This window comes from Cajanus cajan, chromosome 2, assembly GCF_000230855.2.
Source record: "Cajanus cajan strain Asha chromosome 2, NIPB_CcT2T_4, whole genome shotgun sequence".
In the NCBI taxonomy this organism is placed as follows: Eukaryota; Viridiplantae; Streptophyta; class Magnoliopsida; order Fabales; family Fabaceae; genus Cajanus; species Cajanus cajan.
In genome coordinates this window covers 65,239,672-65,252,327 of record NC_138518.1, presented here as the reverse complement: position 1 = coordinate 65,252,327, position 12,656 = coordinate 65,239,672, and the positions used below count along the sequence as shown (strand labels likewise).

General features: G+C 26.7%; 1 protein-coding gene across 2 annotated transcripts; it reads left to right on the top strand.

Annotated features, from left to right (window-relative positions):
- The first annotated feature begins 8,706 nt into the window (after window positions 1-8,706).
- On the top strand, window positions 8,707-11,686 carry LOC109818654 (WAT1-related protein At1g68170). 2 transcript variants are annotated; one of them, XM_020384182.3, is made up of 7 exons: window positions 8,707-8,972; window positions 9,145-9,207; window positions 9,331-9,447; window positions 10,243-10,495; window positions 10,595-10,753; window positions 10,843-10,994; window positions 11,162-11,686. In XM_020384182.3, the coding sequence occupies exons 1-7, from the start codon at window positions 8,779-8,781 to the stop codon at window positions 11,379-11,381; spliced, it is 1,158 nt and encodes a 385-aa protein (XP_020239771.1). In that variant the 5' UTR covers window positions 8,707-8,778; the 3' UTR covers window positions 11,382-11,686. The 2 variants fall into 2 exon arrangements, with proteins under 2 accessions (XP_020239771.1, XP_020239772.1); XM_020384183.3 differs by lacking the exon at window positions 10,595-10,753.
- The last annotated feature ends 970 nt before the right edge of the window (window positions 11,687-12,656 follow it).

Genomic DNA, 12,656 nt, shown 5'->3' with positions numbered 1-12,656 from the left:
TTTCTGTAGAGATTGTCTCCCATCTTTGATTTAACATCAAAGTAAAGGGATATATATATCCTGCCGAGCACGTGTTTATTTTATGCAAGGAACTTTTGGAGAATTATTTCGATGTTTTTTTCATCTACTCGAGCAGCATATCAATTTGGACGCATATTGGTCTTTGGTCTTGGATGGTTCCTCTCTTAGTAGAGGTTGGTTGTTTTAAAGACATGGTCTTTAAATTGTGAGATTTATTGGATAATAAGAACACTAGTATAATTGTAATGTCCCTGGAGTCTTTAGATTAAAAGAAATTCTAAATGTTGGAATTAAGTGGTGGAACATTGCTAGAGCTCGATTAGTTTTGGATGATTAGCAATTGGCTAATAGCAACGAATCTAATCTAACTTGATCTTTGGAGGAGTATGTTGAAGTGGTTTGGTCTAAGTCTCCAACTGGTTTGCTGAAGTGCAACACTGATGCAACATTTTTAAGGAATATTGCATGATAGGATTCGACTGTTGCATAAAGAGTGATTTGAGGGGGACAGGGAGTTCATATATATTAGTTAAGACAGGTTGGATTAACTATTTTCTTGATGACCAGGATGTAACGCCCCCTGTTTCTATTAAATATTTTCTTTTATTTCTTATTAACTTCGAAGTTTGTGAAATAATTTGATACCTAGTTTTTGAAAATAACGTTTAAAATATGGGGAATTTTGTTTTTCCTTTAGAATGTTATCACTTAAAATTCTAAACGAAGATTATTCATTATAACTTATCATTATATTAAAATACCTTTTGCTGAAATATTTGTCTCAATAAATACAACTCATTTTACGGGATATTAAGCAGTTCCACCGTAAACCATGAAATGTAATAAAATTCTCTAATTAAAAACAACCCTAGCTAGGTCCATTATACTATTCTAATACAAAGGATATACACTTATAAATTTACATTCTTGAAATTCAACACATTATATATTTGAGTCATATATATTAGGAATTGGTGCATCTTAATATTAAAACTTAGTCTACCCTCTTTTATACAAGAAAAAAGACTGAGACTTGGAGCAATGACTCAATGAAAATCAAGTTACCCAATTGACCCATGAAGCATCCTCTTCTTTCTCTTGAAATGTCCACTTGTGTCGACAATGTTTGTCATAGCATTTTCATTCCATATGCATAGTTTGCACAAAATCATTCATCTTGATTTGAAAAATAAAAGCATATGGAGTGACTCCCCCTCCTCTAAACCATCAATCAAATGACCTTTTGGTCATGAACACACACAAGGCATCAACAACTTCAATATGATACTTTCACGAGTCTCACTTGTAACTTCAACACATTTTAGACTATATTAAAAAAAAATAACAATCAAATCAAGTCAATTCCTAACTAGTGACCAAATCAACGATGGGCTAACTATTTGGCCATTATATTTAATCAACGATCGAATCAATAACCATAAAATGTTTGTAACAATCTAATTCGTTGCTAAGTTCATCGTTGTTCAATTCAATTTTTTTTTCTAAAAAAAGTTTGCAACCAATCTAGCAACAAATTTGTTATTGAATTTTTATTTCATGAAACGAGATCTAACATGTAACACCATATTTTAATTAACAATTATATATATATATATATATATATATATATATATATATAATATTCTAGTTAACATATGAAACTAATTAAATAAAATACCCTATAAAAATCAAAATTTGTTAAGTTAAAGGAAAACTAGTTTATTATTTACGAAAACATAAATGTATCACAAGTCACTCCTACTAATATTTTTATCTCAACTATTTAGAAAAGAGGGAAAAGGTTTTTTTTTTTTTTTTTTACACAATCCCCTTTCCTATACATAATAAAGTGGATTAACATGTATGGTTGGGGAAAGAGTGAAAGTAATGATCACGAGACCTTTGAGAATAATTGACATTGGTTGATTAGGTAGTGATATAATGGATGGACTCTTGCCCTTTAAATGCTACTATATTATTTTGTGCATCAACTATTCATTGTAGTCTTAAAAATATAGGATGTGAATCAAAGCGTCTATCTATTTTAATGAGTTACACACACACACATGAAGGAAAATGAGAAACATAAAGGAGTGAAAACAAATATCATATAAGTCAATAAAAAAAAAAAAAAAGATAACCATACAATCATACTCTAATCTATGATTCAAAATTTTATTATCATATTTATATGCTGAAAATTTAATTCTATTATAAGGTCAAATTTTAAACAAAGAATTGTAATGACTAGTTAGGATAAATAAGTTACACACGCACAAAGGAAAACAAGAAACATAAAGGAGTGAAAACAAATACCATATATGTCAATAAAAAGAAACATAACCATACAATCATACTCTAATCTATAATACAAAATTTTATTATAATATTTATATGCTCAAATTTTAATTCTATTCTAAAGTCGAATTTTAAATAAAGATTTGTAATGACTAGTTGGGATAAATGAGTTTTACCATACTCATAATAATACAAGGATTACCCACTTAATCAAATATATACTCACTTAATTAAGTCTCCAAAGTCTAAACCTCTATCTACAAAATCATGTCTTATCCACGAAGTCATATCTTTATTATAACGTGTTCATATTATTTGTTAATTAATACCGATAGCAATGACTTGCTCATCAAAATGAAATTAAGAATAGTTTTTTATCATTAATCTCTTATGTTTTTCCCTTTTCATTTATGTGGAAGAAACTTGAAAGAAAAAATTAGATAAAAGATAACTATAGTTAAAAACATAATTAACTCATAATTTTTTTATAATCTTAAATGAATAAACAACCATTATAGTACAATATTATTTAAGAAAATAATATAGATTAATTTAGAATTATTTTATTTAATGAAAAGTAAAATTTAAACAAAGTATTTGTAAATAAGAATTAACATACTATAATGAATTAAATAAGATACAAATAACACATATAATGTGATACAAAATCTAAAAACGATAAGAGTTAGTCTCGACATTTCATAGACTTCGAAGAAAATAATAAGTATGGACCCTTATATATAAACAATTTGAAATATAACCATTTATAATATAAAATTAGATACATATATTTAATTAAGACTTAATATATCATTTTGTTTATGAATTTTTTGAGAATTTTTAATTAGGTCTTTAACTATTTTTTTTAATAATAATTTGATCTTTCATCTGTCTATAATTTAGTCCTTACAATTAGATATTTTTTTTATAACTTGTGATATTTAATTTGACATCATATATTTTTTTTTGTTTCTTATACTTTGACAATCATATTAGATTACCATTCAATTTTACCATTCATTTCTATTAGGTTTTAAACCCTAGTAGTTAAAATTCATATTATTCTAGAATTGTTATAATTAAAGAGATTATGAAAATTTTTATAGGTAAATTAAAATCCAAACATGTACCATGATATATGAATTAATAATCTAAGTTGATCACTCTATAGGTATAAAAATATTAAAAAAAACATCATTTCACAAAAAATAAACATTTAATCCTAAAGACAACATCACAATAAAATAAAAAGATAAATAACTCAAATACAATTTTTTTTAGTTTAGAGACCTAATCAAAACTTTTTAAAAATTCATAGACCAAATGATATATTAAACCTTTAATTAAAAATAACATGTTTTTATTACATTAAAGAAATCACAACGTTAACAAATCTTAAATAAATATACTTTCATACTGTCGTTAATTATAAAGTATTATATAAAAGGTAATATATCTCCAAATTAGAAGGACAAAAATAAATTAAAAAATTAGAATCAAACTTAAAAATTTTAAACGAATCAAAAATATATTTTATTTTTTTAATAAATATAATATATGAAAAAATTAACAATAAAAATAATAAGACATTATAATCATATCACTTTATATTTAAATATATATTAAATATGATAATAATATTTAGAGAACATAATATAAGAAAATAATATGAGACATCCCAACAAATAATTATGTCACCATGGATCTTATTATTTAATAGTGCTCCAACACTTTAAGCAAATGAGTGATGAAAAAATGGGATCCTCCATCATAAATGAGGATTCTTGATTCTCCAAACCATGAAAAAATATTCTTCTTGAAAGAAAAATCAAAATACTTTATATATAATTAAAAATATTTTTAAAATGAATATATTGTAAGTATAAGTATATTACTATTTGTTTCTATCTTATTATTAAATATATATCTATTTAATTATCTATTTAAAATTCATAATAAATTTTATTCGCGTGTACTTTTGTCATTCTTAATAGCTGGTCATGTTAAATATGTAGTTAATATTGAGGTTGAAGGTTGATTTGATTGTTAAATAAACAAGATAAGAAAAATTGAATTAATTAGATTAAATTTTTTTAAAAACAATCACTAAAAATACTCTAATTAAAAAATAATTTTAAAAACACTTTTACATAATATAATCATTTATATTTATATTTAATATATAGTGATTGATTTTTAAAATTGTCTATTGCAACAATATTATTGATTGTGGTGTTAGACAAAATCACATGACCCGTAACATTCTTGCCAAAAGTCAATAACTTGATTCCTAACTTGTATCAATGCCAAAAAAAAAGAAAAACAATAAATTGATTCCTACCTTGAATCAATGCTAAAAAAACAATAAATTTATTGTTAACACGATTAAAGTGTTTTTTTTTATAATAAAAATGTATAATGCATTTTCAATAGATTGAGTTTTATTTTATAAGTATATAATAAGGTATTTTTTTTTTATTATGACTTCATATTTAAATTAGAATCTGAATTTTTAATTAAGAAACATAAGTAACAAATCATTTATACAAATAACTTTTAGTATGGAAGAAATAGTTAGTATGGAGTACAATGAACCTATGAAGAATCCACATCATCGTTGTCGGTCAAACCCCATGGTCCTCTCCCCTCTTTCTCCATTTCTTTTCTTCTTTTTACTTTTTGGTGGCCTGAATAAAGAGAAAAGACAACAAGCACGATGAAAGGCTTAAATTATTGCCGCCGCCATACCATCCTTCAAGGGAAGGGATAGGACTTAGGCCTTCATTTTATTATTAGTTTATTACGTTGATATCAAGTATTTATTGATTTTTTGTCGAGGAAAAAGTAAGATGTCTGGCACATTTTGGAAGGGATCGGAGGAAAGGGCAAAAGATAGTGAGAAAGATTGTTATAAAAGAAAAAGATAGAGAAAAAAAAATGAAAAAGTTGATAAAGAAGATAATAGACATATGTGCTGAAAAATATAGGGGAAATAATTAAAAATTAAGATAAAATAAATTATAAGAAAATTAAATGAAAAATGTTTTATTATTATCATTATGGATATGATTAATATATGTTAGAAAATATAAATTTATCTATTCTATTAAAATGAGTTGGAATTTAGAAGTTAACTTGACTCACACGAGTTTGAGTCCAAATAAATTATAAAGATTTGGTTTCTTTTTATTAAAAGAAAAATGACCATCACACTCGGATTAGAGGTGTTGGTTAACAAATTGATCACTTAATGTATTTTTTTTTTCAAAATGATTATTAATTTATGTAATTATATATTTATATCATTTATTAAAATTTATACACAATAATTATAAATTCTAATAATTAATGCTAATTTGATATTATTTATTATTATTTCTATTTCTATTTATATGATCCAACTTAAAATGATTGTTTGAATATCCTTTATATAAAATTGAATTCATAATATCTCATCTATTAATTATTTTTAGATTAAAATATTTTTAATTAAAGTGTGTTCTCTTAATTTAGTAAAATGACTTAATTATAAACTCTTTAAAGAGCAACACTTTAATTGGTTGTAAAAAAAAAGTATTAATTAAGAGAGAAATAACATAAGAAACACACTCGAATTAATTGGTTAGATGATGTATGAATATTAATTAAAAAAAAAAGTAGTATAAGGGTAATTTTGTAAAGAAATATATAAATAGGACAAATATTGTTATCAATTTAATTAATTTTTTTTTTAATTTTAATGAATTTGGTAATTTAGTTTTATATTTAGGAACAAAGGTTGTAATATTTTAGGTCACTCCTTTAATATTATTTATATTATAAATTGATTATGATTGATGTTTATTTTTGACAATTTTTTTATCTTATTATTAACATAATTGTAAATTTAAAATATAAGATTATAAAATATGCCTTTTAATAAGTTCAATAAATTTTATTTTTCTTTTTAATTTGAATGAGTCAACATGTGGTGCGTTCCATTGGATTGTGTACTTTGATAGCTATATTTATCCAATTATGTTTTTTCTTCCTATTTACAATGTTCTAGCTTGAGACTAGCTTCATTTAGAAAATCTAAGTACAAAATAAAAACATGTTGATTCTTGTATAATTAATTTATTAAAAGAAAAAATATTAAACATTGACAATTTTATAAAAAATTATTATTTTGAACAATATTACAAATTTATAATAATATTATTTAAGACTTTTTCCATTAAAATTTTATCTTATTTCATTGATCTCAATAATAATAAAATTTCATCTTTTCCTCAATTTATAATTGTCTAATGATTACATTTTTATTTTATATTACTTGCCCATTTTCACTATGTCATCGACATATCTGAATTATTTATTTTATTTTCAATAAACAGTTTTATATGTATTTTTTAACTGAGTTCCAAATAGTATTTTTTTCTCAATTAACGATCTCCATTTTTTCTTTTCTAATTTATCTTAATTTTAAAACAAGTGGCAATATTAATAATTAAAAATAAACATTTTGTAATCAAATGACCCATGTATGAACCATTGAGCCTGACCTAGTGATAGAGACTTTGGGTAGTTAGGCCTCGTAGGAAAGTCCAATCAACCTTAAAAGTAAGTAATTAAATTAACCAAATCTTTTCCAAACTAAGTAACCAAATTAATAACCTTAGGAAAACTCGATCAACCCCAATAGCTAATTTGTTGGGGGTATAAACGAGGTCCTATATCGATAAAATAAGTAGAAAAATAATAACTTATAAAATACATTTATACTTCAATGATTAAGAGACATTTTGGGTGACAATCAAAAATAAAATCAAGAAGGTGTAGGCCCAAAATAGACAATATCTCATCATTTTGAAGTTGTGTGTGAAATAATCTTATAAAAATAACAAAGTCATAATCCTTATAAAATATATCTTCAAACAAATATAATGTAATGTGACAAAGACAAAAGTGCACTCATATTTTAATGGTTGAGAGACTTTTTGGATAATAACTAGCAAAAATAAAATTATGAGAATTTAGGCTCAAAGTGGACAATATCTCATCATTATAAAGTTGTGTGTGAAATAACCTTATAAAAATAATAAAGTCATAACTCTTATAAAATATCCTTTCAGATAAATATCATAAAATAACCACTCAATTAGCAACATATAAAACTCCAAAACAACCCTACTCACTAGCATATTAAGTCCAATACAACCATCAAATTCACAAACTTGATTTTTTTTTTGGAACAATAAAATTAATATATAACAAGTACAAGGAATACCCAAACCCAAATACAAAGAGCAAAGTTTTTCAAAATTACAACAAGATTAGAGATATATGATCTATTTAAAGCATACTAAAGCCTAACCTCAATTCACAAACTTATATATGAGCCAAATCAACCCAAAAAAAACCCCAAAATAAGCAACTAACTTAACCCCAAACCAACCCCAAATTAACCACCAAAGGATCAACACTCAATCAACCCCAATAAACAACCTCAATTAGCAACATATAGCCATCGAAAAGCCTTATTTTCGCACATGAATTTTATCAAACATGTAATGTGCATTAACATTAGACAACCAAACCACTACATTTAACCATGTGTAAGAACACAATGTAGATACAAGATTCAATCCTAGCTGAAAGAACTCAATTAACCACAACACATGTATAATATTGTAGAAAAAAACAAACAAATACACACAAAAATCATACTTGAGAACTCGTTGAAAAAAACATTCGCAACACCTTAGAGCATCAACAAAGGTCATCAGAGAAGATGAAGCACTTGGGAGCACTCTCAAAGGAGAGAGGTCACCAGAAAATCGAGTTGGCCAAAAATGGGATCTTGAAGGTTGAAAACGGTGGAGAGCATGAAAAGTTTGTGCTCTTCCTAAGGGTTAGTAAAAGATTTGTCAAATGTTATTTCATCTTACATAAAAAAGTCTTTCTATATCAAGTGAATTAATACTCAATCATAAAAAAAAAATATAGCCAATTACAATTGTTGACTAAATTAACACATTTTATGACAAGTGTTGATTCACCTAAAAAAAATTAGATAATTGATTAAAAATTTCTTGTCATCATTATTATTTTTTTTTGTCAAAACTAATAAATAATTATAAGCAAAAGTAATAATTTTTTAACTGTATTTTTTCTTAAGCTCAAATTCAATATTTTACTTAAAGAAATTGAGTTCAATTTCACTCATATTAATAAGTATGCTGGTAACTAATGAAATGCATGGACTTTAAGCCTAATTTCTGTTTTTGAGAGGGACTCATATTAAGGAAGTAATTTGACCATTCAACATTGGATTAATACAGTACAAGTATATTGTTAGGCTGCTCATATACATGTATATAAATGCGCTACTTGGGGTAAAGCCCCATATATATCTCCACATCTTTCTGAGTTTTCTTCTTCAATCTCAAACCAATATACTACACCTTGTACGTAAACATGAATGACGTACGGAAACTAGTGCAAGACTTGAAGCCTGTACTATTGATGGCATTGGTGCAAGTTGCATATGCTTCGGTGAATGTGCTCTATAAGCTCGCCATCAATGACGGAATGAGCATTAGGGTTGTCACTGCCTACCGCCTAATGTTCGCAGTAGTTTTCACTTTTTCTCTTTCTCTTATTTTCGAAAGGTTCATTCTCACCCCCAATACTTCTTAATTTGGTTATTAATTTTTAGTATGACTCTAATAACTGTACAAGGAGGAACATAATTCTAGGTTCTTTTGAGCCAGGCCAGCTATATGCATATGATGGAAAATGGTGCTTTCTTTCTTCTTTCTTTTTTTTTAACATTTAAAACAGAAAGAGCAGGCCAAAGCTGACATGGAGGGTGCTTTTCTTGTCATTTTTTAGTGGCCTATTTGGGTATGGTTCGTATAAACTTTCTGTTTTCACCCGTTTGAATGTAATTATGCATTGCTAAATTGTATACTAATTAATTAAAGAGACTTTGCATATTCATATATGTTTGTGTAATCATCTAAACAGAGCAAGTTTATTCCATAACCTATTCCTTGAGGCCTTGGATTTGGTGTCAGCAACATTCGCTACTGCTGTTTATAATCTCGTTCCTGCAGTCACTTTTATATTGGCCATCTCCTGCGGGTACGTAATCACCGGTCATCACGATTATATGCTTTTTTATATTTAAATATTGTTGAAATGGAATCAAAGCCCATATATTATCATAACATGACAGTGATATGGACGTGTAAATACACAAATATTTCTATTGCTACAAAAAATTTTAAATAATGACAAAAAAAACACAAATTTATGAAAGATTAAATTTAAAATAAATAATATCATAATAAGCGATATCAAAATCGATGATTAAACCATCGTGAATTATAACATGTTAAAGAAAAATAAAAACAAGAAAAGAAATATGAATTTTTATAAATACATAAACATATTTATTGAAAACTCGATAGACAACAAATATATTATCGATATTAACAGAATTTATAGACCACATATTTCTATAGCTATATATTGTCTATAGATTTGGGTGGATGACATATATACCACATGGCCATCATTGCATGAATTGCAATCAGCGATCCATGATGGGTTTAGTGACTCAACCATTGTTCACTAACTCCAAAAGTTGTTCTCCAAAAGTTGTTATGTGACTTCTAATAGATAAACCTTTCTTTTTCCTTAGTTTGAAGTGGAGGACGCACTATATTTACATCTATACTAATAACCATTAATAACACTAGCCAATAAGATGAACTAAACTCGAATATATACCACACTTGTGGCCATACATATGATCATGGACTATTGGTTAATTTTATAAAACGAATAATACCATGAATTAGTGTTAGACTATACAATATTCTAGAATACTGAACTTGCATGGTTAATTGGATTAATTCTTTTGAATTTTTGTAGCATAGAAAAGTTAAACATGCAAACCGCAGTAGGGAAGGCAAAGGTGTTGGGAACGATAATAGGAATTGGAGGGTCAATGGTGCTGACATTTTTCAAAGGGGTAGAAATTAACGTTACAACCTTCCGCACTGATCTTTTGCATCACAACGAGCAACATGTAGTAACTTTGCATAGTGACTCTGGTCATAAATTTATGGGTGTTTTGTGTGGTTTTGGAAGCTGCTTCAGTTTTGCATTATGGCTAATCATTCAGGTACTCTTATTCCTCCTATTTTATCATTACATGCATATATTTGTGAAATGTGTGGTTTGATTTGTGATTCCTTATGTTATTGATCACTAAATGGGACAGTCTAAGATGAGTAAAGAATATCCATGTCATTACTCAAGTACTGCATTGATGTCCTTAATGGCTGCAATACAAGCCACGGCCTTTGCCCTTTATGTTGAAAAGGATTGGAGCCAGTGGAAGTTGGGTTCGAGTATTAGGATTGTAACTGTGGTTTATACGGTAATTAATATACTAAGTTCATAATATAATTTGATTGGATTTGGATATTGAACTAACCAATTATTAGTTATGAAACGAAAATAATGCAGGGAATTGTGGCCTCAGGATTGGTGGTTATTATCATTGCATGGTGTGTACGGATGAGAGGCCCAATGTTTGTGTCTGTTTTCAACCCTGTGATGCTTGTGCTTGTGGCTGTGGCTGATTCTTTTATGTTAGGTGAAAACTTATATGTAGGAAGGTACGTCAACTCCTTGTTCACTAAATAAAATAGAGACAAAACAATCACACAAGGAATTCATTGTATATTATGTTAGCATATTATTTTTATTAATTTTAAAAGTTTTGTTTAGGCGTAAAAGAGACTAATGATACGATTTTTTTTTTTTTTTTTGTATCATGTTATAGTGTAATTGGAGCCGTGCTAATTGTGAGTGGGTTGTACATGGTTCTATGGGGCAAGAGCAAAGAAATGAAAAAGGTAGATCAGTCATCGGTCTCGTCAGAAATCACCCAAGAACATGAAGCAACTGAAGTTGTTGTCATGCCCACGACAATAAATAATGGCAATAGTAACTGCATTAAAAATGCCAACTCCAATTGTGAAAGCAATGCCAAAGTTTCTTGATGTTTAATGAAGAAGTAGACATGAAATACACGTCATTGAAATCACCAGTTAGTCGAAGACATGGCTTTATTAGGGAAAATAATCTCGACTTAAAGCTTTTGTTGTTACTTGTGATAATAGACGGACCACATAATATATGCCATATATATAGTAGAGTATACATGACTTAGTACCTTAGTGGTATGTTATATTATATATATAATAATAGGGGTATATCGTGTAGGCTTTTCAAAGTATTGTACACTTGATTATTTATCATCTTATAATCCTATAACTAAATATAAACTTGTCTGTTGTTGCTGTTAGTTTTTCGATCGGTAAATTCTACGCTTAAAAAACTTGAAAATGAGGTTTGAATTAACCCACCACTCCGTAATATTATACAATCACCCTCAGATAATAGTTAATTTTTTTATATTAAAATATGATAAAATGATTCATAGCATGGATTGAATCACGCTTCAAAAAAAAAAAGAAAAAAAAAAAAAAAAAAAAGCATGGATTGAATCATAGTTGAGGAAAGAAGAAATTTAACTTAATCACTAAACAATATACTAAACCATATAATTCTCTCTCTCTCTATATATATATATATTACAAATATAATGTAGGTTAAAATATTTTTAAACTTTATAGTTTTACTTATTTTATCTTTCAATTTCTGTAATTTAAAATAAGTTTTGTTAGTCTTTATATTTATTATTTTTTAATTTCTAATTTAAATATATATTTTTTTTAAATTTTTATACTTATATATATTATCCGATATTCATTTTCACGTTATAGGAGCGTGTCCAGTTGGACAATGATGCTATAGAGGAGAGGGTTATTGCTTATTTTGCTTTTATCACTTTCGTCTTTGGGTCACCTTACTTTAACAGAACCGTCACATTCGAGACTTGAGTTTTTGGTCTTTATCTTGTTTTAGGTATCATACTACTTGTTTAGTTTTAAACTTTTATATAACCTTGGAGTGCCAACTTTTTAGTTATTTTTTATGCTTTCTTTTTAAAGTTTGGATTTGAATTTTGATTTGAATGAGTGATGTTATTTGTAATTTGTAACACCTTTAAATATACAAATTTATTTATTTATTTATTTAATTCATCTTATTTGATTTAAATGAATACTTAATTTTTTCAAAAGAAAAATTCAATAAAAAATAAAATTTAGAATAAATGATGCAAAAGTTATACTCATAATTATATATATTTTTTTTTACAATCTGCTAGAGTTATAGTCATTTTATTATCTAAATAATAGAAAAAAAGTTTT